At 39.9% G+C, this 27,128-nt stretch overlaps 2 protein-coding genes across 2 annotated transcripts in view; one reads left to right on the top strand and one right to left on the bottom strand.

Annotated features, from left to right (window-relative positions):
- The window catches only part of si:dkey-1j5.4 (leucine-rich repeat-containing protein 15), a 22,782-nt gene extending 10,589 nt beyond the window's left edge, over positions 1-12,193 (bottom strand). Inside the window, exons 1-4 of the mRNA XM_062040820.1 lie at positions 12,079-12,193; positions 4,097-4,303; positions 1,254-1,438; positions 930-1,186 (exon numbers count right to left, since the gene is read on the bottom strand). Coding sequence (XP_061896804.1) covers positions 930-1,186; positions 1,254-1,438; positions 4,097-4,301 — 647 coding nt within the window. The 5' untranslated portion in view covers positions 4,302-4,303; positions 12,079-12,193. The remainder of the gene's footprint in view (positions 1-929; positions 1,187-1,253; positions 1,439-4,096; positions 4,304-12,078) is intronic.
- Positions 12,194-15,635: 3,442 nt separating this feature from the next.
- The window catches only part of katna1 (katanin p60 (ATPase containing) subunit A 1), a 31,748-nt gene continuing 20,255 nt past the window's right edge, over positions 15,636-27,128 (top strand). Inside the window, exons 1-3 of the mRNA XM_062043288.1 lie at positions 15,636-16,069; positions 22,500-22,665; positions 23,965-24,107. Coding sequence (XP_061899272.1) covers positions 22,504-22,665; positions 23,965-24,107 — 305 coding nt within the window. The 5' untranslated portion in view covers positions 15,636-16,069; positions 22,500-22,503. The remainder of the gene's footprint in view (positions 16,070-22,499; positions 22,666-23,964; positions 24,108-27,128) is intronic.

Genomic DNA, 27,128 nt, shown 5'->3' with positions numbered 1-27,128 from the left:
GGACAGCAAGATCTTTAACCAGTCACTAACTCAGCTCCTAAAGTCCACCATTGTGGTCCCACTCCCCAAGCAGAAGACTGCATCTTAAATGACGTCCATTGGCACTTAAGCCAATAATCAGTCCTTTGAAAAACTGGTCCCGGCCTACAGTTCCTCCTGCCTTCTCCTAGGATTGGACCTTCACCACTAACAACATCATCAACACGGTCCTTGAACCTGCTCTGACACAGGGGCGCTGGAAGTTGGCAGACCTGTCAGCGATCCTTTTTCTGTCTCACTGTAATGTTTGTCTGATCTTGAATGGGATTGTGCAGAGAACCTCAATTTCCCCTCGGGGATTAATAAAGTACTTCTGGTTCTGATTGTGGTTTGTTTTTACCGATGATCAATGAAGAGGATCCTAAACCGCATCCTAACGTACTGCCTCTCTGTGGTTTTCCAGAAAACCCCAGAATATGACTGGCTGCTCCCTATCTTTCTCTGCAGTTCTTGTTGCATGAAGACCGCTATGTCTAGCCTCAGGGACTTGGTCTCTCCTGGACTCTGGCAGATTTAATTGTTGGCCTCTGGCAGGTTCAAGACAAAGCCAACAGACTAAGAGCTGTAATTGCACTCAACAGACAATTGATCAGAACCAACTGTTCATTTCCTCTTATTATTAAATACAACCCCAATCATTAGTTTTTCACTGTGAGGCTTCTATTTACTATCGTGTGGAATATTTCAATCTTAGGAGAATGCACCTCCCAGCCAGTCTTTCTACGATTAGAGCTTGTTTAAAAAGTTGGGTAGAGTAAAAGTGAAGACATTTTGTGGGATTAAGATCTTGAATTGACAAAACATTGACTGTTTTTGAAAGAGTTCCACATTACAAGTGGAAAAGTTCTATATTTGTTCCCTTCTTGTAGACCCAGCATGAGTGGCGTTACCTGTTGTTGTCCAGGTTGAGGAACATGACTCGTCGTAACCCCGTGAAGGCCTTCGGAGAAATCTTCTGAATGCGATTCAGGGAAAGATCCAAGACCTTGAGGGCAATCAGAGGTTTGAAGGTATTGGGCGCCAGCTCTGTCAGGGCGTTGTCGGGGAGATCCAGCTCTGAGAGGTTCCTCATGCCCATGAACATGTTGGGTTTGAGCGAGCCTATCTGGTTCTGACCCAACATGAGGAAGCGGAGGTTTAACAGATCCTAGGTGAAAAGAAGCAAGATTGTTGAGATAATGACTCAAACGCTGCGTGAGCCTAATTGTCTTGACCTTGAATGCCCTTGGTGGAAGCTGCTTGATGTGGTTACTGTGAAGGTTCAGGAGGGTCAGGGTCTTTGCGCTCCAGAGAGCTTGGCGATGGATGGACTTGATGGCATTGTGTTCCAGAAAGACACTTTCAATCCTTGGAACTGAACCCAGAATGTTGGCCTGCAGCTCTGTGATGCCATTTTCACCTTTTAGAGCAGAACCAATTAATCATTTGATGTCATCACAACAATACAAACATATCCTGACCATCACAGACACCTTCATAACAATATGTAATATGTACAATATACACACTGCAAGTATATATATAATGTAGTAACAGACACATTCATAACAATATGTAATATGTACAATATACACACTGCAAGTATATATATAATGTAGTAACAGACACCTTCATAACAATATGTAATATGTACAATATACACACTGCAAGTATATATATAATGTAGTAACAGACACCTTCATAACAATATGTAATATGTACAATATACACACTGCAAGTATATATATAATGTAGTAACAGACACCTTCATAACAATATGTAATATGTACAATATACACACTGCAAGTATATATATAATGTAGTAACAGACACCTTCATAACAATATGTAATATGTACAATATACACACTGCAAGTATATATATAATGTAGTAACAGACACCTTCATAACAATATGTAATATGTACAATATACACACTGCAAGTATATATATAATGTAGTAACAGACACCTTCATAACAATATGTAATATGTACAATATACACACTGCAAGTATATATATAATGTAGTAACAGACACCTTCATAACAATATGTAATATGTACAATATACACACTGCAAGTATATATATAATGTAGTAACAGACACCTTCATAACAATATGTAATATGTACAATATACACACTGCAAGTATATATATAATGTAGTAACAGACACCTTCATAACAATATGTAATATGTACAATACACACACTGCAAGTATATATATCATGTAGTAACATACACCTTCATAACAATATGTAATATGTACAGTATACACACTGCAAGTATATATATAATGTAGTAACAGACACCTTCATAACAATATGTAATATGTACAATATACACACTGCAAGTATATATATAATGTAGTAACAGACACCTTCATAACAATATGTAATATGTACAATATACACACTGCAAGTATATATATAATGTAGTAACAGACACCTTCATAACAATATGTAATATGTACAATATACACACTGCAAGTATATATATAATGTAGTAACAGACACCTTCATAACAATATGTAATATGTACAATATACACACTGCAAGTATATATATAATGTAGTAACAGACACCTTCATAACAATATGTAATATGTACAATATACACACTGCAAGTATATATATAATGTAGTAACAGACACCTTCATAACAATATGTAATATGTACAATACACACACTGCAAGTATATATATCATGTAGTAACATACACCTTCATAACAATATGTAATATGTACAGTATACACACTGCAAGTATATATATAATGTAGTAACATACACCTTCATAACAATATGTAATATGTACACTACGATTGTGATGAAGGTGTCTGTTACTACATTAAATACTTGCAGTGTGTATAATTGTGAAGTACATGCAACATTCCAAAGAAAGTGCCGTTCCACTTGAAGTAGATAAAAAGCAACCATCTATTACTCATTTAAATACTTTCTTTTTGCCCTCAAAGTCCTCGTGTGTCCAATCAATTATTACATGAACATTTCACTTTAGCACGGAGTTGTAGTATGTATGACAAAGCTAGTGTATACTACATTAGTGTATACTACATTAGTGTATACTGCATTAGTGTATACTGCATTAGTGTATACTACATTAGTGTATACTACATTAGTGTATACTGCATTAGTGTATACTACATTAGTGTATACTACATTAGTGTATACTACATTAGTGTATACTGCATTAGTGTATACTACATTAGTGTATACTGCATTAGTGTATACTACATTAGTGTATACTGCATTAGTGTATACTACATTAGTGTATACTACATTAGTGTATACTACATTAGTGTATACTGCATCAGTGTATACTACATTAGTGTATACTACATCAGTGTATACTGCATTAGTGTGTACTACATTAGTGTATACTACATTAGTGTATACTGCATTAGTGTATACTACATTAGTGTATACTGCATTAGTGTATACTACATTAGTGTATACTACATTAGTGTATACTGCATCAGTGTATACTAAATTAGTGTATACTACATCAGTGTATACTGCATTAGTGTATACTACATTAGTGTATACTACATTAGTGTATACTGCATTAGTGTATACTACATTAGTGTATACTACATTAGTCTATACTGCATCAGTGTATACTGCATTAGTGTATACTGCATTAGTGTATACTGCATTAGTGTATACTGCATTAGTGTATACTACATTAGTGTATACTGCATTAGTGTATACTACATTAGTGTATACTGCATTAGTGTATACTACATTAGTGTATACTGCATTAGTGTATACTACATTAGTGTATACTGCATTAGTGTATACTGCATTAGTGTATACTACATTAGTGTATACTGCATTAGTGTATACTACATTAGTGTATACTACATTAGTGTATACTGCATTAGTGTATACTACATTAGTGTATACTGCATTAGTGTATACTACATTAGTGTATATAGTACATTAGTGTATACTGCATTAGTGTATACTACATTAGTGTATACTACATTAGTGTATACTACATTAGTGTATACTACATTAGTGTATACTGCATTAGTGTATACTACATTAGTGTATACTTACCCAGTTTGAGCAGGCGAGCATCTGCAGGCAGCTGAGAGGGGAAAGAGTCAAGTCCTCTCTTGTGACAGTCCACTTGGGTCTTGGACCTCCTGGAGCATGTGCAGGCATCAGGACACACCTCAGCTTCAGCCTGGACCATCACCACCATCACCACCATCAACACCATCACCACCATCACCACCATCACCAGCATCCAGACTTTCATCCCTGATCAACACAGCAATCCTTCAATCAATCAATCAATCAATCAATCAATCAATCAATCAATCAATCAATGCTTCACATTGAAAGATCTCGCTCCCAGTTTGACACCTGGCAAGTATTTTACTGAGTGAATGTTGGCATCACCCCTCCACTGAGGGAATGTTGGCATCACCCCTCCACTGAGTGAATGTTGGCATCACCCCTCCACTGAGGGAATGTTGGCATCACCCCTCCACTGAGTGAATGTTGGCATCACCCCTCCACTGAGGGAATGTTGGCATCACCCCTCCACTGAGTGAATGTTGGCATCACCCCTCCACTGAGGGAATGTTGGCATCACCCCTCCACTGAGGGAATGTTGGCATCACCCCTCCACTGAGTGAATGTTGGCATCACCCCTCCACTGAGGGAATGTTGGCATCACCCCTCCACTGAGGGAATGTTGGCATCACCCCTCCACTGAGTGAATGTTGGCATCACCCCTCCACTGAGTGAATGTTGGCATCACCCCTCCACTGAGGGAATGTTGGCATCACCCCTCCACTGAGGGAATGTTGGCATCACCCCTCTACTGAGGGAATGTTGGCATCACCCCTCTACTGAGGGAATGTTGGCATCACCCCTCCACTGAGTGAATGTTGGCATCACCCCTCCACTGAGGGAATGTTGGCATCACCCCTCCACTGAGGGAATGTTGGCATCACCCCTCCACTGAGTGAATGTTGGCATCACCCCTCCACTGAGGGAATGTTGGCATCACCCCTCCACTGAGGGAATGTTGGCATCACCCCTCCACTGAGGGAATGTTGGCATCACCCCTCTAAAGTTGGCACTTATGTGTCATGAATCATGGCTGGCCAATGTTCAAACAGTCCTGGGTAAACACCACCTTCACAAATAAAAGCAGGTATGACCGTGACGGTCAAAAGTAGTGAGTAACATGCAGATGTGGTGAGTAACATGCAGAGGTGGGGAGTAACATGCAGAGGTGGTGAGTAACATGCAGAGGTGGTGAATAACATGCAGAGGTGGTGAGTAACATGCAGAGGTGGTGAGTAACATGCAGAGGTGGTGAATAACATGCAGAGGTGGTGAGTAACATGCAGAGGTGGTGAGTAACATGCAGAGGTGGTGAGTAACATGCAGAGGTGGTGAGTAACATGCAGAGGTGGTGAGTAACACGCAGAGGTGGTGAGTAACACGCAGAGGTGGTGAGTAACATGCAGAGGTGGTGAGTAACATGCAGAGGTGGTGAGTAACATGGAGATGTGGTGAGTAACATGCAGAGGTGGTGAGTAACATGCAGAGGTGGTGAGTAACATGCAGAGGTGGTGAGTAACATGCAGAGGTGGTGAGTAACATGCAGATGTGGTGAGTAACATGCAGAGGTGATGAGTAAGATGCAGATGTGGTGAGTAACATGCAGAGGTGGTGAGTAACATGCAGAGGTGGTGAGTAACATGCAGATGTGGTGAGTAACATGCAGAGGTGATGAGTAAGATGCAGATGTGGTGAGTAACATGCAGAGGTGGTGAGTAACATGCAGAGGTGGTGAGTAACATGCTAGCTTTATATTTACTTGAGTAACTTTTAGAATACATTGAAACTGTCTGAGTAGTTTTAATGCAACATACTTTTTACGTCTGGACTACAGGCAGGCCAGTCTAGTACCAGCACTCTTTTACCCATGAAGCCACGCTGTTGTAACACCTGGCTTGGCGTCGTCTTGCTGAAATAAGCAGGGGCGTCCATGATAACAACATATGTTGCTCCAAAAGCTGTATGTACCTTTCAGCATTAATGGTGCCTTCACAGATGTGTAAGTTACCCATGTCTTGACCACTAATACACCCCCATACCATCACACCTTTTACACTTTCACCCTAGAACATGTCTTGACCACTAATACACCCCCATACCATCACACATGCTGCCTTTTACACTTTCACCCTAGAACATGTCTTGACCACTAATACACCCCCATACCATCACACCTTTTACACTTTCACCCTAGAACATGTCTTGACCACTAATACACCACCATACCATCACACCTTTTACACTTTCACCCTAGAACAGTCCCCATGGTTCTTTTCCTCTTTGGTCCACAGTTTCCAAAAACAATTAGAAATGTGGACTCGTCAGACCACAGAACACTTTTCCACTTTGCATCAGTCCATCTTAGATGAGCTCAGGCCCAGCCAAGCTTTTCTGGGTGTTGTTGATAAATGGCTGTGGCTTTGCATAGTAGAGTTTTAACTTGCACTTACAGATGTAGCGACCAACTGTAGTTACTGACAGTGGTTTTCTGAAGTGTTCCTGAGCCCATGTGGTGATATCCTTTACACGCCGATGTGGCTTTTTGATGCCTGAGGGATCCAAGGTGTGTAATATCATGGCTTACCTGCAGTGATTTCTCCACATTCTCTCAACCTTTTGATGATATTACGGAGCGTAGATGGTGAAATCCCTCAATTCCTGCTTGAGAAATGTTGTCCTTCAACAATTTGCTCAGGCATTTGTTGACAAAGTGGTGACCCTCGCCCCGTCCTTGTTTGTGAAGCTGCTTTTATACCCAATCATGGCACCCACCTGTTCCCAATTAGCCTGTTCACCTGTGGGATGTTCCAAATAAGTCTTTGATGAGCATCTTTCTCACTCTTTTTTGCCACTTGTGCCAGCTTTTCTTCAATCAAACTCCAAATGAGCTAATATTTGCAAAAAATACCAAAGTTTCTCAGTGTGAACATGAAATATCTTGTCTTTGCAGTCTATTCTATTGAATATAAGTTGAAAAGGATTTGTTGTTATTCTCTTTTTATTTACCTTTTACACAACCTGACAACTTCACCGCTTTTTGGGTTTGTAGAAGGAAGGTGAAGAATATAATTAAAAGGACATCTCTTGTCAATCATTGAGTTTTATGTGCAAGAAGCAGAATTCATCCTTCATATTTGATGTCATTTTGAAGTCAATCCAGGTTTCAGCTTTTTAACATCCATCATGTTTTTCATTCTGTCCTCAAAACCACTTTTGACTAGTTTGGAGCACTTTACTTATCTGGAGCTTCTGGAACTTTCCAGTGTGCACCAGCTGGCTGCTGCCTTTGTGTGAGTTCTCCTCTAAAAGCATCTCCCTGATGGAGCCAAAAAAGAAGCACTGTTCATGGCCATTACCCCAACAAGCACACGACTCCCGAGTGACTTCTTCTATGCTGGAGTAGAAACAGCAGAAGCAGTTTAGCTTAGCTCCTGTTTATGTCCACAACACATCCTGCTCACCACATGCACACATGAAGCTACAACTGCACAACAAATGTCATTTTTGTAACAACAAATGTTAGAACATATGTTTATTATTGTCATTTAGTCCTTCAATAAAATAGTCAACTTGTCTTTTAGTAGTAAGTAAACAAACAAAGACTCCTAATAAGTCGTATGCAGTAACATATTGTGTCATTTATACACCTATTATTTTATAAAGGACAAACTGTAAAAATGGATTATTAATCTACTTGTTCATCTACTGTTAATTAGAGATGTCCGATAATATCAGCCTGCCGATATTATCAGCCGATATATGCGTTAAAATGTAATATCGGAAATTATCGGTATCGGTTTTTTTATTATCGGTATCGTTTTTTTTTTTTTGTTTGTTTTTTTTGTTTGTTTTTTTTTTACTAAATCCACATAAAAACACAAGATACACTTACAATTAGTGCACCAACCCAAAACACCTCCCTCCCCCCATTTCTTTCTGTTATTAATATTCTGCTTCCTACATTATATATCAATATATATCAATACAGTCTGCAAGGGATACAGTCCGTAAGCACACATGATTGTGCGTGCTGCTGCTCCACTAATAGTACTAACCTTTAACACTTCATTTTACTCATTTTCATTCATTAATAGTTTCTATGTAACTGTTTTTATATTGTTGTACTTTCTTTTTTATTCAAGAAAATGTTTTTAATTTAGTTATTTTATTTTAATTTTTTTTAAAAAGTACCTTATCTTCACCATACCTGGTTGTCCAAATTAGGCATAATAATGTGTTAATTCCACGACTGTATATATCGGTTGATATCGGTATCGGTTGATATCGGTATCGGTAATTAAAGAGTTGGACAATATCGGAATATCGGATATCGGCAAAAAGCCATTATCGGACATCCCTACTGTTAATATCTGCTTATTTTCTGTTTGAACATGTTCTATCTACACTTCTGTTCAAATGTAATAATCACTTATTCTTCTCTTATTTGATACTTGACATTAGTTTTGGATTATACCACACATTTAGGTATGCATCTGATACCAAGTAGTTACAGGATCATACATTGGTCATATTCAAAGTCCAGGGACATATTTACTGACTTTATAAACATAATATGAGTTTTAAAAAGAAAAAAGATTTTGTGATGATAAAAAATATCGATGTAATCATAGTAGTATCGACCACATACACTCTTGTACTTGATATCATGACAGTGGATGTCAGGTGCAGATCCACCCATGGCGTTTGTTTACATTGTGACGGCGGTGAGCTATTGTATCCTCCTACGGTGTGTAGTGAAGCATGTTTAGATATTCCTCGTCCTCCAGTGATAATGCTACTTGTAAGAAACTTACTTTATTTGCACCTGAAGCAGCTCTTCCTGAGGGTGTTTCAGTGTTATAACTTCACCTTTATCTTGACTTTTTACAGCAAAATGCGTCCATTCTCCCTTTTCTGTCTACACACTGTGTCTGCTTGTAAGTACTCAGTGTGTGTGCGCTGCCCAACATGCTCCTCTGCTCCTACAACCAGCAATGTTCTGGTACTTTTCAAACAGAGTGTAGTACCGTTTTTGATGAATTAGTACCGCGATACTATACTAGTAGCGGCATAGCGTCCAACACTAGTCTCATAGCATAAAGTGGGCGTGTCCAGACTACAAAGTCTTCAGTGTGGCCATTCAAGAGCACACCAACATGACATTCAAGAGCACACCAACATGACATTCAAGAGCAGACCAACATGACATTCAAGAGCACACCAACATGACATTCAAGAGCACACCAACATGCCATTCAAGAGCACACCAACATGACATTCAAGAGCAGACCAACATGACATTCAAGAGCAGACCAACATGCCATTCAAGAGCACACCAACATGCCATTCAAGAGCAGACCAACATGACATTCAAGAGCAGACCAACATGCCATTCAAGAGCAGACCAACATGCCATTCAAGAGCACACCAACATGACATTCAAGAGCAGACCAACATGACATTCAAGAGCAGACCAACATGCCATTCAAGAGCACACCAACATGCCATTCAAGAGCAGACCAACATGACATTCAAGAGCAGACCAACATGCCATTCAAGAGCAGACCAACATGCCATTCAAGAGCACACCAACATGCCATTCAAGAGCACACCAACATGCCATTCAAGAGCACACCAACATGCCATTCAAGAGCAGACCAACATGACATTCAAGAGCACACCAACATGCCATTCAAGAGCAGACCAACATGACATTCAAGAGCACACCAACATGCCATTCAAGAGCAGACCAACATGACATTCAAGAGCACACCAACATGCCATTCAAGAGCACACCAACATGCCATTCAAGAGCACACCAACATGCCATTCAAGAGCACACCAACATGCCATTCAAGAGCAGACCAACATGACATTCAAGAGCACACCAACATGCCATTCAAGAGCAGACCAACATGACATTCAAGAGCACACCAACATGCCATTCAAGAGCAGACCAACATGACATTCAAGAGCAGACCAACATGCCATTCAAGAGCACACCAACATGCCATTCAAGAGCACACCAACATGCCATTCAAGAGCACACCAACATGACATTCAAGAGCAGACCAACATGCCATTCAAGAGCACACCAACATGCCATTCAAGAGCACACCAACATGCCATTCAAGAGCACACCAACATGCCATTCAAGAGCAGACCAACATGCCATTCAAGAGCACACCAACATGCCATTCAAGAGCACACCAACATGCCATTCAAGAGCACACCAACATGCCATTCAAGAGCACACCAACATGCCATTCAAGAGCACACCAACATGCCATTCAAGAGCAGACCAACATGCCATTCAAGAGCACACCAACATGACATTCAAGAGCACACCAACATGCCATTCAAGAGCACACCAACATGCCATTCAAGAGCAGACCAACATGCCATTCAAGAGCACACCAACATGACATTCAAGAGCACACCAACATGCCATTCAAGAGCACACCAACATGCCATTCAAGAGCACACCAACATGCCATTCAAGAGCACACCAACATGCCATTCAAGAGCAGACCAACATGCCATTCAAGAGCACACCAACATGACATTCAAGAGCACACCAACATGCCATTCAAGAGCACATCAACATGCCATTCAAGAGCAGACCAACATGCCATTCAAGAGCACACCAACATGCCATTCAAGAGCAGACCAACATGCCATTCAAGAGCAGACCAACATGACATTCAAGAGCACACCAACATGACATTCAAGAGCACACCAACATGCCATTCAAGAGCACATCAACATGCCATTCAAGAGCACACCAACATGCCATTCAAGAGCACACCAACATGCCATTCAAGAGCACACCAACATGCCATTCAAGAGCACACCAACATGCCATTCAAGAGCACATCAACATGCCATTCAAGAGCACACCAACATGCCATTCAAGAGCACACCAACATGCCATTCAAGAGCACACCAACATGCCATTCAAGAGCACACCAACATGCCATTCAAGAGCACATCAACATGCCATTCAAGAGCACACCAACATGACATTCAAGAGCACATCAACATGCCATTCAAGAGCAGACCAACATGCCATTCAAGAGCACACCAACATGCCATTCAAGAGCAGACCAACATGCCATTCAAGAGCAGACCAACATGACATTCAAGAGCACACCAACATGCCATTCAAGAGCAGACCAACATGCCATTCAAGAGCAGACCAACATGACATTCAAGAGCACACCAACATGACATTCAAGAGCACACCAACATGCCATTCAAGAGCAGACCAACATGCCATTCAAGAGCACACCAACATGACATTCAAGAGCAGACCAACATGCCATTCAAGAGCAGACCAACATGACATTCAAGAGCACACCAACATGACATTCAAGAGCACACCAACATGCCATTCAAGAGCACATCAACATGCCATTCAAGAGCACACCAACATGCCATTCAAGAGCACACCAACATGCCATTCAAGAGCACACCAACATGCCATTCAAGAGCACACCAACATGCCATTCAAGAGCACATCAACATGCCATTCAAGAGCACACCAACATGCCATTCAAGAGCACACCAACATGCCATTCAAGAGCACACCAACATGCCATTCAAGAGCACACCAACATGCCATTCAAGAGCACATCAACATGCCATTCAAGAGCACACCAACATGACATTCAAGAGCACACCAACATGCCATTCAAGAGCACACCAACATGCCATTCAAGAGCAGACCAACATGACATTCAAGAGCACACCAACATGCCATTCAAGAGCACACCAACATGCCATTCAAGAGCACACCAACATGCCATTCAAGAGCACACCAACATGCCATTCAAGAGCAGACCAACATGACATTCAAGAGCACACCAACATGCCATTCAAGAGCACATCAACATGCCATTCAAGAGCACACCAACATGCCCGACAGACTTTCCATGCAAAAACTCAGTTTCACTTACCAGAAGAAGAAAGGTGACTTCCACGCGACACTTCCTGCACTATTACTGCCTTCAGAGGACCATCCTGACTTCAATTCTACTCTGACAAGCAAGTTGACACACTCCTCCCAAGATGATGCAGTGTGTGTGTGTGTGTGTGTGTGTGTGTGTGTGTGTGTGTGTGTGTGTGTGTGTGTGTGTGTGTGTGTGTGTGTGTGTGTGTGTGTGTGTGTGTGTGTGTGTGTGTGTGTGTGTGTGTGTGTGTGTGTGTGTGTGTGTGTGTGTGTGTGTTGGAGGACACACCTTCTGGGAGAAATGGTGTGAAGTTCTGCAGAAGCCAGAGAAAAGTATATTGTGGCAACATTCCATGTTACTGTGTGTGTGTTTATGACATCATCATTTATTTGTCATCCATGTTACTGTGTGTGTGTTTATGACATCATCATTTATTTGTCATCCATGTTACTGTGTGTGTGTTTATGACATCATCATTTATTTGTCATCCATGTTACTGTGTGTGTGTTTATGACATCATCATTTATTTGTCATCCATGTTACTGTGTGTGTGTTTATGACATCATCATTTATTTGTCATCCATGTTACTGTGTGTGTGTTTATGACATCATCATTTATTTGTCATCCATGTTACTGTGTGTGTGTTTATGACATCATCATTTATTTGTCATCCATGTTACTGTGTGTGTGTTTATGACATCATCATTTATTTGTCATCCATGTTACTGTGTGTGTGTTTATGACATCATCATTTATTTGTCATCCATGTTACTGTGTGTGTGTTTATGACATCATCATTTATTTGTCATCCATGTTACTGTGTGTGTGTTTATGACATCATCATTTATTTGTCATCCATGAAGAACCCAATCTAATAAAGTTGAGAGGGAAAGGTTGAAGAACACAATATAGTAAAGTTGATCATTTCCTGCTTGAAAGGAGCTGCACTAACATCACATGCAGACTTTGACATGACCTTTTGTATGAAAAAGAGCTTGAAAATGGAGCATTCATCAGCAGTGCGCCTTAGAATCCGATGCGCCCTATGGTCCAGAAAATCTGGTAATAATGGTAACCTATGGTCCAGAAAATATGGTACTAATGGTAACCTATGGTCCAGAAAATATGGTACTAATGGTAACCTATGGTCCAGAAAATATGGTACTAATGGTAACCTATGGTCCAGAAAATATGGTACTAATGGTAACCTATGGTCCAGAAATGGTACTAATGGTAACCTATGGTCCAGAAAATCTGGTACTAATGGTAACCTATGGTCCAGAAAATATGGTACTAATGGTAACCTATGGTCCAGAAAATATGGTACTAATGGTAACCTATGGTCCAGAAAATATGGTACTAATGGTAACCTATGGTCCAGAAAATATGGTACTAATGGTAACCCATGGTCCAGAAAATATGGTACTAATGGTAACCTATGGTCCAGAAAATATGGTACTAATGGTAACCTATGGTCCAGAAAATCTGGTAATAATGGTAACCTATGGTCCAGAAAATCTGGTACTAATGGTAACCTATGGTCCAGAAAATATGGTACTAATGGTAACCTATGGTCCAGAAAATATGGTACTAATGGTAACCTATGGTCCAGAAAATATGGTACTAATGGTAACCTATGGTCCAGAAAATATGGTACTAATGGTAACCTATGGTCCAGAAAATATGGTACTAATGGTAACCTATGGTCCAGAAAATATGGTACTAATGGTAACCTATGGTCCAGAAATGGTACTAATGGTAACCTATGGTCCAGAAAATCTGGTACTAATGGTAACCTATGGTCCAGAAATGGTACTAATGGTAACCTATGGTCCAGAAAATCTGGTACTAATGGTAACCTATGGTCCAGAAAATATGGTACTAATGGTAACCCATGGTCCAGAAAATATGGTACTAATGGTAACCTATGGTCCAGAAAATATGGTACTAATGGTAACCTATGGTCCAGAAAATATGGTACTAATGGTAACCTATGGTCCAGAAAATATGGTACTAATGGTAACCTATGGTCCAGAAAATATGGTACTAATGGTAACCTATGGTCCAGAAAATATGGTACTAATGGTAACCTATGGTCCAGAAATGGTACTAATGGTAACCTATGGTCCAGAAAATCTGGTACTAATGGTAACCTATGGTCCAGAAAATATGGTACTAATGGTAACCTATGGTCCAGAAAATATGGTACTAATGGTAACCTATGGTCCAGAAAATATGGTACTAATGGTAACCTATGGTCCAGAAAATATGGTACTAATGGTAACCCATGGTCCAGAAAATATGGTACTAATGGTAACCTATGGTCCAGAAAATATGGTACTAATGGTAACCTATGGTCCAGAAAATATGGTACTAATGGTAACCTATGGTCCAGAAATGGTACTAATGGTAACCTATGGTCCAGAAAATATGGTACTAATGGTAACCTATGGTCCAGAAAATATGGTACTAATGGTAACCTATGGTCCAGAAATGGTACTAATGGTAACCTATGGTCCAGAAAATCTGGTACTAATGGTTACAGCGGGGAAGGGATTCATTTGGCCTCCTTCCTGTCCCGTGAGAGGAAAAGCGGGTTGATTATATTGCCATGCAGTCTGCTGAAAACGATGGAAAAGCGCCAGAGCCACTGACGCGGTGGTCAAAGTTGGTATTGCCACAAAACACATGTTGTGATATTCAACACTCTGCTGCCCCCTGGTGTGTAACGTGGATGTTGCACCCTCCTGTCACGTGAATGCTTCCTGCTGTACCTCCATTGTGACTGTCTTGCACTTATGTTGACTTTCTCCCGCTGTGTGGGACTTTACTTCCTGTCCTGTGCCCTTACTTTGTTATTTCATTTCCACTTCCTGTGCGTCAGTCTCCTGTTTATGCTGCGTTCCATTGACCCAGGAAGTGGGAATCGGGAGCTGGGAATGACCACATTCACCAAAGCTATTTTGGTGTTTGCCTTGTCTGAATATAAACAACTTATGCACTCTTTCTGCAACCTTCAAACACGCTGGATGAAGAGGAAACAGACGCTATTTACAACGTAAAGTATATACCACATGAAATAAATGTAGTGATGTTAGCATCTATAAACAATACATTTTATACAGCTGAAAACTATATATATATATGTATATATATATATATATATATATATATATATATATATATATATATATATATATATATATATATATATATATATATATATATATTAAAAGAAACACAGTACTTTCTGTAGTTTTGGGAACATTTATTTAGCAAAAACTGTAAAAACAAAATAATTTCGCAGATAAATATAAGTACATGATGCAGAGACTTCAAAGAAAAAGCTTTAAAAACACAATCCGATTCAGAATCAGATTTATTGGCAAAGTGTATTCAACACACACGGAATTGTGCTGCAATGGCTTTCATTCATTTATGACAATGTCGAGTCATTCATCGACAGATGTACAGTTGAAGATAGGCCAATGTTGCCTAAGTAAAAGAGCACTACATTTCCCATGATTCTTAAAAACCGGAAGCAGGAAGTTATTTACACACCGGAGTGTTTCGTTGTTACTTTATTTCATGTTTTCAACATTTTAAACTTTATTATTAAGGAAAGTTTAGTTCGAAAGTCTTGGTCGGGTTTTGTAACGACGGATGGTTGCATATACAGGTGCTATTATATTTGAATGATGTAAATTATTAGTGTATAGCTCGTGCTGTAGTAGCACCACGACCTAGATGGTCACCTTGTGCGTTGGGTATTAAATCTAAACAACAGTTCCAATCCGTGATCACGTGACCACAAATGTCTCGTGGCTCTGCCGGAAGTCCCGGAAGTGTCGCTTAGGTCGACTTCCTTGTCCGGACTGCTCCCGCCACTGCGGACTTCTTGTAAACTCTTTTTTTTCCTTTTACTTATGTCGCTCCAGCACAGCGGAACTCGTCACGTCTGCTGCGGCGACAACTCTGCGGGGGCTCCTTGGAAAAGTTGAGTATTTATTAGTCAAAATAGTGTTTGTGGCAACACATGTATGCTCGGTGGCGAGCGTCTTAAAGTTGATCGGCAAAACAACAAGCAAACAAGTGAGTTTGTGTACAAAGTGTAAAGTAGATATTTGTTGGTACTTTGGGGTGAATGTGAGGATGAATCATGTCCAACTTGCTTGGTTTAGCTCGGATGTGTCCACACTGTGGCCCCGGGGGCTTTTTCGGGCCTGTTTTTATTGGCCCGCTTCATATTTCAAAATAAAATACATTCATTTTTTATTTTTTTTTATTTTTGTCCTGTCCAGCTTCTCAGGCAAATCATATAGTTCAGATTCTCTCAACCTTTTGATGATATTACGGAGCATAGATGGTGAAATCCCTAAATTCCTTTCAATAGGTGAGGGCCGACATCCGGGCAACTGAGCTACATACGGGTTCTTCGAGCCATAGCAACCAGACTGCCGTTGAAAACAAACCGTCGCCATTACTCTTTAACCTGTCGACCTACGCTGATTAAACCCGTCATTCTGCCTCCAAAATGCCAAAAAACGGTGTTGTTTTTGGTTGTGCTAACCACAACTGGAAACAGGGAAAACGAAGGTCGTATTTTGTTCTGCCAAAGCGTGATAAAAGCCCACAGAGATGAGACAAATGGCTCGCAGCTTTAAACCGGGAAAACGAGGACGGTTCTCACTGGAGTCCCCCAAAGTCCCGGGTCGTGTGTTCGGATCACTTTGTTTCTGGTAAATATAAGGAACAAAAATCCACCTTCTTAACCACAACTTGGCTATACCGCCCGTGCTAATGTTGTACTTGTTGAATTTGTACCTTATAACGTTCGACAGCTGAAGTTGTTGTTGTACAAAAATAACATGCGGTATATACTATATAGTCTATAGCCTAGCTAGCTATTTTCGAAAACCGGTTTCGTTTAAATTTGCACTTAACAGTTGGGTTTTTAAAAACCAATAAACCCTATAACTTTCATGTTGCCATTCAATACATGTAGCCCTCAAATCTCTCAATATTTTATGCACTAACACTTGATCTTGTTGTCGATAACTTCCGCGTCTCTTTCTTAGTAGCGCGCAGGCTAAGCTAACTAGCAAGCTAAGCTAAGCCTGAGAAGCTTTAAAGTTCACTGAGACGAGTCTTACGCAAATAATACATTTTCGTTTTTTCACACGATATGCGAATAAGTAAAAATGCGTAAATGAAGGATTTAACGCCGACTTCCAAGCCACAACGCTCGTTAAATGCTTTTTCTGTCAATGCTGTGTTCGCTGTGAGCTGCTTTGTTTTCAACGAATTCCCGGTTGCTATGGGATGGTAGGCGGAAGTGACGTAGGTCGGCCCTCACCCATAGGTGAGGGCCGACATCCGGGCAACTGAGCTACATACGGGTTCTTCGAGCCATAGCAACCAGACTGCCGTTGAAAACAAACCGTCGCCATTACTCTTTAACCTGTCGACTTACGCTGATTAAACCCGTCATTCTGCCTCCAAAATGCCGAAAAACGGTGTTGTTTTTGGTTGTGCTAACCACAACTGGAAACAGGGAAAACAAAGGTCGTATTTTGTTCTGCCAAAGCGTGATAAAAGCCCACAGAGACGAGACAAATGGCTCGCAGCTTTACACCGGGAAAACGAGGACGGTTCTCACTGGAGTCCCCCAAAGTCCCGGGTCGTGTGTTCGGATCACTTCGTTTCTGGTAAATATAAGGAACAAAAATCCACCTTCTTAACCACAACTTGGCTATACCGTCCGTGCTAACGTTGTACTTGTTGAATTTTTACATTATAACGTTCGACAGCTGAAGTTGTTGTTGTACAAAAATAACATGCGGTATATACTATATAGTCTATAGCAGGGGTCACCAACCTTTTTGAAAGCAAGAGCTACTTCTTGGGTAATGATTAATGCGAAGGGCTACCAGTTTGATATACACTTAAATAAATTGCCAGAAATAGCCAATTTGCTCAATTTACCTTTAACTCTGTTATTATTAATAATTAATGATATTTACACTTAATTGAACGGTTTAAAAGAGGACAAAACACAAAAAAATGACAATTACATTTTGAAACATAGTTTATGTTCAATTTCGACTCTTTAAAATTCAACCGAAAAAAAGAAGAGAAAAACTAGCTAATTGGAATCTTTTTGATAAAAATTTAAAAAATAATTTATGCAACATCATTAGTAATTTTTCCTGATTAAGATTCATTTTTGAATTTTGATGACACATTTTAAATAGGTTAAAATCCAATTTACACTTTGTTAGAATATATAACAAATTGGACCAAGCTATATTTCTAACAAAGACAAATCATTATTTCTTCTAGATTTTCCAAAACAAAAATTTTAAAAGAAATTCAAAAGACTTTGAAATAAGATTTAAATTTGATTCTACAGATTTTCTAGATTTGCCAGAATATTTTTTTTGAAATTTAATCATAATAAGTTTGAAGAAATATTTCACAAATATTCTTCGTCGAAAAAACAGAAGCTCAAATGAAGAATTAAATTAAAATGTATTTATTATTCTTTACAATAAAAAAAATAAATTTACTTGAACATTGATTTCAATTGTCAGGAAAGAAAAGGAAGGAATTTAAAAGGTAAAAAGGTATATGTGTTTAAAAATCCTAAAATCATTTTTAAGGTTGTATATTTTCTCTAAAATTGTCTTTCTGAAAGTTATAAGAAGCAAAGTAAAAAAATTAATGAATTTATTTAAACAAGTGAAGACCAAGTCTTTAAAATATTTTCTTGGATTTTCAAATTCTATTTGAGTTTTGTCTCTCTTACAATTAAAAATGTCAGGCAAAGCGAGACCAGCTTGCTATAGTAAATAAATACAATTTAAAAAATAGAGGCAGCTCACTGGTAAGTGCTGCTATTTGAGCTAATTTTAGAACAGGCCAGCGGGCTACTCATCTGGTCCTTACGGGCTACCTGGTGCCCGCGGGCACCGCGTTGGTGACCCCTGGTTTACAGCCTGTATAGGCTATTTTCGAAAACCGGTTTCGTTTAAATTTGCACTTAACAGTTGGGTTTTTAAAAACCAATAAACCCTATAATTTTCATGTTGCCATTTAATCAACTACAGAACATTTTAACTCGTATCTTAACCTAGCCTCACTGGAAAGACTATTTACATAATCATACGCCATTTCGAACAGTTTAAAATGCCGTGAAAGCTCGCTAAATGCTTTTTCTGTCAATGCTGTGTTCGCTGTGAGCTGGTTTGTTTTCAACGAATTCAATATGGCGACCGGTTGCTAGGGGATTGGTAGGCGGAAGTGACGTAGGTCCGCCCTGCTTGAGAAATGTTGTTCTTCAACAATTTGCTCAGACATTTGTTGACAAAGTGGTGACCCTCGCCCCGTCCTTGTTTGTGAATGACTGGAAGCTGCTTTTATACCCAATCATGGCACCCACCTGTTCCCAATCAGCCTGTTCACCTGTGGGATGTTCCAAATAAGTCTTTGATGAGCATTCCTCAACTTTCTCACTCTTTTGTGCCACTTGTGCCAGCTTTTTTGAAACATCAAAGTCCAAATGACCTAATATTTGCAAAAAATAACATAAAGTTTTCCAGTTGGAACATAAGTTGAAAAGGATTTGCAAATCATTGTATTCTCTTTTTATTGACCATTTACACAACGTGACAACTTCACTGCTTTGGGGTTTTGTAAAACTAAATGTCAACATGTTTTCTTCCTCACAATTTGTCAGCAGAAGTGTTTTTTCAACTTGTTGGAGTGTGCATTTGAGGAGTTTTGATTCATTCGCCACTTCAATTGTAACTCTATTTTAGCGTTAAAATAAAACGGCAAAAGGGCGATGCTTAGCTCCAACTAGGGATGATACTCGAAACCGGTTTTCCCGGTTGTTCGATAAGAAAATAACCGAGTCCTCGGACTCGAATCCCTTTTTGAGAACCGGTACCTGTTATCCGGACCACTATAGTAAAGAAAAGAGTTGGTTCTTTATTCGAATCCCTCGTAACGAATCCCGTCCCGACCAGAAATGCTCCGTGTGACATCACAATAAATCAGTCACGTAGCTCAGTCATTAGGCGCAGATAGCGAAAGCAGGAACAAAATGGACGGGAAAAAGCGCTCCAAGGTGTAATAAAGTTCAAAACAAAAGGTATAATCCAATGAATAACTTTACTGAGAGATTTGAGCAGGGTACAAACTCATGACGAACACTTTTACCACCCACCGGAAACATAGCAACCAGGCTAGCAACGCACCTCCTTTACGGCAGCTGGCGCAACGTTCTTAAAGCAAGCGCAGCACATACATATATATACAACACCGCAGCACATACATATATATACAACACTGCAGCACATACATATATATACAACACCGCAGCACATACATATATATACAACACATCTCCCTTTTTGAACTTTTGTTTTTCACACTGTATATGTGTTGTCCGTCTAATTATAAATAATGCAGACGAGGCGTGTTGGCTGAGTTCTTGACGTTTACTTTCACGGGTGACGACATGCAACACTTTTCGGGGCTACCGCGCATGCTCGTCACTCCCGTTGCATGCTGGGTAGTGTAGTTGTTATATCCCCTAGCTCAGGGGTCGGCAACCTTTACCACTCAAAGAGCCATTTTGGCAAGTTTCACACATTAAAGAAAGTAATGGGAGCCACAAAAATGTTTTTAAAATTTTAAATGAGAAACACCGCATAAAAAGCTTACATGCTTTGTGCTATGTTAACCAGGGGTCTCAGACACACGCACCGGCACGCACTTTAATGTGGGAATTTGATGTTAGTGCAGCCCGCGAGTTTTGGATGAATGTCGCTTGCGTCACACTTGCCAACCCTCTCATTTTTCCCGGGAGACTCCCGAATATCAGAGCGTGATGACACTGCATTTGGCGCCCTCTACAGTCTGCCCAATCAGTGTACCTGCTCGACCACAAGTGTAATGCAGCTTTAGCTTGCTCACGTAAGAGACAGCAAGGCTACTAACTCAGCAGCCACACATCTTACACTGACGGTACCAATACCCAGAATCCCATGCAGCCCTAACTCTTCCGCTCAACCAACCACGAAGAGGGGGGGGGGGGGGGGTTGATGTGTGGGGGGATTTGGTGGTAGCGGGGTGTATAATGTAGACCGGAAGAGTTAGGACTGCATGGGATTCTGGGTAATGGTTGTGTTGTGTTTATGTTGTGTTACAGTGGGATGTTCTCCAGAAATGTGTTTTTCATTCTTTTTTGGTGTGGGTTCACAGTGTGGCGCATATTTGTAACGTAACAATGTTGAAGTTGTTTGATACGGCTACCGTCAGTGTAAGCTGTGTGGCTGATGAGTAACTATGCTTTGCTGTCTCCTGTGTGAGCAAGTAATAACAACATACAACATGCGGCTGGCCTGGCATGCTGTAAGTAAATGCTATAGAGGACAATTACTGCAGTGCAATTAGGGCACGCCCTTTATATAGTAAATAGAGTGTTAATAGGATTATTTTTCCCTGGGAGTAATCTATGAGAGACACTGACATCCATAAGTCTCCTGGGAAAATCGAGGGGGTTGGCATGCATGTAGCTGAGCCGCATCAGAGTGGTCAAGGAGCCGCATGCGGCTCCGGAGCCGCGGGTTGCCGACCCCTGCCCTAGCTCGTAACATCTTTCCCCCTATAAAGAAATAATGTTAACTCAATAAAGTGTATTTCTTTTTTTAGCTTTAACTTTTCATTTTCGAGCATTGTTACCACATTTGCAAACAACTTTTCTCTTCATAGAATTTTCTTTCTTTCTTTAAAGTGCAAAAATGTCAAAGCATCATAACAAACAGTTATGTTCCAATAGCAGCAGAAGTGCACTTTTTGGAGAGCTGTATTATTTCCAGTTTTTTGCCCAAGGGACTGATTTTATTTAACACTATATTATTATTTATACACCTATAGTGATCACAGAGACAGGTTGTTTTTGTGTTACTGTATATATTTGTTTCTCTGAAAAATCCCACTTAATATACTTTGGGTAACAACAGTCAATGTTTATTTATTTTATTTTATTTTTTTAGGGGGGTAACAGTCAATATTTATTTATTTATTAGATTAAATTGTTTTCCTATATAATAAAAGTGAGCTTTTGTTAAACCAAATATTGTGTGTTTTTTTCCATATACAACAACCTATCTGGACTCCATAAGAGAATCGATAAGGAATCGGTTCGATAAGAGGATTCGATAATAGACTCGAACTCGATAATTTCTTATCAAACATCATCCCTAGCTCCAACACATAAACAGATCTATCTTTAATAGGAAGTTCTCCGTTGTGTCTCAAATGTGATGCCAGCAAAAGTCGACATTGATGGAAGAGGCTACTTAGTAGTGATGAGTTGGCTGACATAAGCGAGTACCGACACCTTGTGTTTCCACAGCAACATGAGTTTACGAGAGATCAGCGAGAACGTGAAGTTGGCCCGTGAATATGCTCTGCTGGGAAACTACAACTCAGCCAGTGTTCTCTACCAAGGCTTGTTGGAACAAATCAAGAAGTATGTGTGCACCACGCGAGACGGCAGTCTTCAGCAGAGATGGCAGAAGGTACAGTAAATGTGCTGTGAATATCATCTGATGGCATCCAGTCTCTTTTAGAGGGGAACTGCACTTTTTAGGGGGGGATTGTGCCTATTCTTCACAGTCCTGTTGGGTTTTTTTGCATTCTAAAGATAAATAATGCTTGAAAGATGCGGCTAGCCATGCAGCTAATGGAAGTAATCCATTCTGCCTCTAAATCACCCTAAAAATGCTTCCGAAAACCGCCAATAATATACCGTATTTTTCCGACTACAAGGCGCACTTAAAATCCTTTAATTTTCTCGGGCGCATTATGTACCGAATAATTCTGGTTGTGCTTACCGACTTTGAAGCAATTTTAATGATAAGTTTGACCAGTAGATGGCAGTCACACACAAGAGATAAACGAGTAGACTGCAATATGACGCCAGTAAACAACACAAAAAACTTTGAATGTTCCATTGAAAACAAAGAGCATCACACACGGCGCTCAAAAATCTGTCAAAATGTTTTAGTAGGACTTTGAAGCCTCACCGCTTGATGAATAGTAGGCCCGTTACGTCTGCTGTAGTCAGAGATACAAGGATTACTATGGTGTGTGCAAAATGGCACCCATTAGCAGACGTATTATCTGGCGTTTTGTTTCACAATATTATGCAAAAGCAACTTTTCTTACCTTCTGGTACCTGCTGATCTGTATTTGGGATCTGCATAAGTCCTGAAAATTTCCGTCTATATCTATATACTTATAGCATGCATGTAATATATACATATATCTATATACTTATAGCATGCATGTAATATATACATATATACTTATAGCGTGCATGTAATATATATATATATCTATATACTTATAGCATGCATGTAATATATACATACATATAGTTATAGCATAAATGTAATATATACATATACTTATAGCATACATGTAATATATAAATGTATCTATATACTTATAGCATGCATGTAATATATGCATATATCTATATACTTATAGCATACATTTAGTATATACATATATCTATATACTTATAGCATGCATGTAATATATACATATATATATATATATATATATATATATATATATATATATATATACTTATAGCATACATGTAATATATACATATATCTATATACTTATAGCATGCATAAACTATTTTGCCGCATCTTACTAGCGTTTTTATAACTTCAGAATGTAAAAAAAAAAAAATCATCTGTATGCTTGTCCCTCATAATGATAATGAACGCTTGGCAAACTTCCTAAAAAAGTGCAGTTCCTCTTTTAATGTCAGTGCTAATGCTAATGCTAATGACGGCCTCCAGCTGTGGCAGGAAGTGAGTGAGGAGAACCGACAGGTTGAGGTGATCATGTCCACCCTGGAGGGCTTCCAGCTGGACGCGGCGGGGCCCGTTAAACCAATGCACCCGGAGGATTTTGAAATTCGGCCTGTTCCCGTAGAACCCAGGTATGTTCCCGTAGAACCCAGGTATGTTCCCGTAGAACCCAGGTATGTTCCTGTAGTACCCAGGTATGTTCCTGTAGTACCCAGGTATGTTCCTGTAGAACCCAGGTATGTTCTTGTAGTACCCAGGTATGTTCCTGTAGAACCCAGGTATGTTTCTGTAGAACCCAGGTATGTTCCCGTAGAACCCAGGTATGTTCCCGTAGAACCCAGGTATGTTCCCGTAGTACCCAGGTATGTTCCTGTAGAACCCAGGTATGTTCTTGTAGTACCCAGGTATGTTCCTGTAGAACCCAGGTATGTTCCTGTATAACACAGGTATGTTGCTGTAGAACCCGGGTATGTTCCCGTAGAACCCAGGTATGTTCCCGTAGAACCCAGGTATGTTCCCGTAGAACCCAGGTATGTTCCCGTAGTACCCAGGTATGTTCCCGTAGAACCCAGGTATGTTCCCGTAGTACCCAGGTATGTTCCTGTAGTACCCAGGTATGTTCCCGTAGAACCCAGGTAAGTTCCCGTAGAACCCAGGTATGTTCCTGTAGTACCCAGGTATGTTCCTGTAGAACCCATATATGTTCCTGTAGAACCCATATATGTTCCTGTAGTACCCAGGTATGTTCCTGTAGAACCCAGGTATGTTCCTGTAGTACCCAGGTATGTTCCTGTAGAACCCAGATATGTTCCTGTAGTACCCAGGTATGTTCCTGTAGAACCCAGATATGTTCCTGTAGTACCCAGGTATGTTCCTGTAGAACCCAGGTATGTTCCTGTAGTACCCAGGTATGTTCCTGTAGAACCCAGGTATGTTCCTGTAGAACCCGGGTATGGAAGCTGCAGGGTCCCTCTTTGGGTTTGAGGATATTTTGATGCAATGCAAACACTGCAGACTATGTGCACCTTACATGGAACTGTCAATCACATGACAGTTGCACATGCTATATATATATATATATATATATATATATATATATACATATATATATATATATATATATATATATATATATATATATATATATATATATATATATATATATAGCATGTGCAACTGTCATATATATATATATATATATATATATATATATATATATATATATATATATATATATATATATATATATAGGTTATTTTATAGACATAATTTCTTCAAACTAAAGACACACACAAAATGAATGGCAATTTCTTAGATTTGTCTCCTTTTAATTATAAAAACACATTTTATAAATAAAAAAAGGAACATTTTCAAAAACAACAGAGCGTATTTTTGGTGTCAGTCAGCATTTCACTTTTTGTATCTACACAAAGGAGTTTTTTTGGCACTGACACCTTTTTTGTTAGTTTAGCTTCCATTGTGCTCTGCGTCCATCTATGCCAGGGGTGGCCACACCTTTTCTGCAGGCGAGCTACTTTTCAGTGGACCAAGTGGAGGGGATCTACCTCATTCATATATATCATTTATACTGATTGATTTATGAAAGAAAGGTTAACAAGTGAAATATGTTTAATGATAATAAAAGCATGTTTAACATTCCTTTCTTTCATGAAGACAAGAATATAAATTGGTATGATTGTGATGACTTGCATTGATTGCAATAGAATGGACTTTATTATCATTATATTTGCATATAACGAGATTAAGGACTCCAACTTAAGGTGCGGTAGTGGAAACAAATATGGAATAAAAATAAATCACATAAGTAATAAAGATAAAAAATAAGAATATAAATAAACAGACTACTATCCAATAAAAACAATAGGCAATCATGTACAATATACAGAACAATATACAAAATACTGTACAATATACAGAACAAAACAAGAGCACCGGAGTAATAAAGTAATGACAATCGGTGTCGGACGTATTGCACTCAAAGGGTAATATTGCACAGTAGGGTATTGGGGTATGATATTGTATAGGGGTGAATAATTTATTATAAGTTTGAGTTGAAGATGGTGAATCAGACAGTAGTGATGATAACCTCCACATTTTTAAATGGAGGAAAAAAGTCCTCCTTTCTGTCCAATAAGTTTGTCAATCTTCCATACTCCTTTAATACACTTTACAAGAAACACATTGGCGGCAAACTCCCTAGCTTGCTAGCTTACTGAGACTCTTATTTTGTTAGCGCAGGCAGGACGGAGCAGGGCTTTTATTGTGAAGACAGGAACTGTGCGGTCACTCTTCAGAGTTTTGGCGCAAGAGTCTGTTGAAATAAAACGTGCTCCTGGCCTTCCTGTCGGTCGTTTTTTCTTAACAACGATGTGGCAGCAGCCAGCGTCATCTCACAAGACCCTCGGGTGTTGTGAAAGTCAATCAAGTGACCAAAGTCACGTCTTGGTGAAGATTGATGATCCATCACTTTTAGATCTATTTTTTTATGCCTGGCTGGTGATGGACTGACACACCCTCCACCATCCACTGACACACCCTCCACCATTCACTGACACACCCTCCACCATCCACTGACACACCCTCCACCATCCACTGACACACCCTCCACCATTCACTGACACACCCTCCACCATCCACTGACACACCCTCCACCATCCACTGACACACCCTCCACCATTCACTGACACACCCTCCACCATCCACTGACACACCCTCCACCATCCACTGACACACCCTCCACCATCCACTGACACACCCTCCACCATCCACTGACACACCCTCCACCATCCACTGACACACCCTCCACCATCCACCGCTAGCTGGTCATCCACCCCTGGTATATGCTATATTGTTGCGCTTTCCGGCTCTGCGCCGTGAAGTTTCTTCAGGTGACGTATAACAGTTAGAGTGGCCCCATCCCAGACGTTAAAATGAACAATAGAGAATGATATCAAAGGATAGACATTTTTATGCCACACTACAATATATATGGTAACAGCACACGCTGCGTGTGTGTGTGTGTGTGTGTGTGTGTGTGTGTGTGTGTGTGTGTGTGTGTGTGTGTGTGTGTGTGTGTGTGTGTGTGTGTGTGTGTGTGTGTGTGTGTGTGTGTGTGTGTGTGTGTGTGTGTG

The sequence above is a fragment of the Entelurus aequoreus genome, linkage group LG03 (genome assembly GCF_033978785.1).
Source record: "Entelurus aequoreus isolate RoL-2023_Sb linkage group LG03, RoL_Eaeq_v1.1, whole genome shotgun sequence".
Classification (NCBI taxonomy): domain Eukaryota; kingdom Metazoa; phylum Chordata; class Actinopteri; order Syngnathiformes; family Syngnathidae; genus Entelurus; species Entelurus aequoreus.
This window is presented reverse-complemented; position numbering and strand designations above follow the sequence as displayed.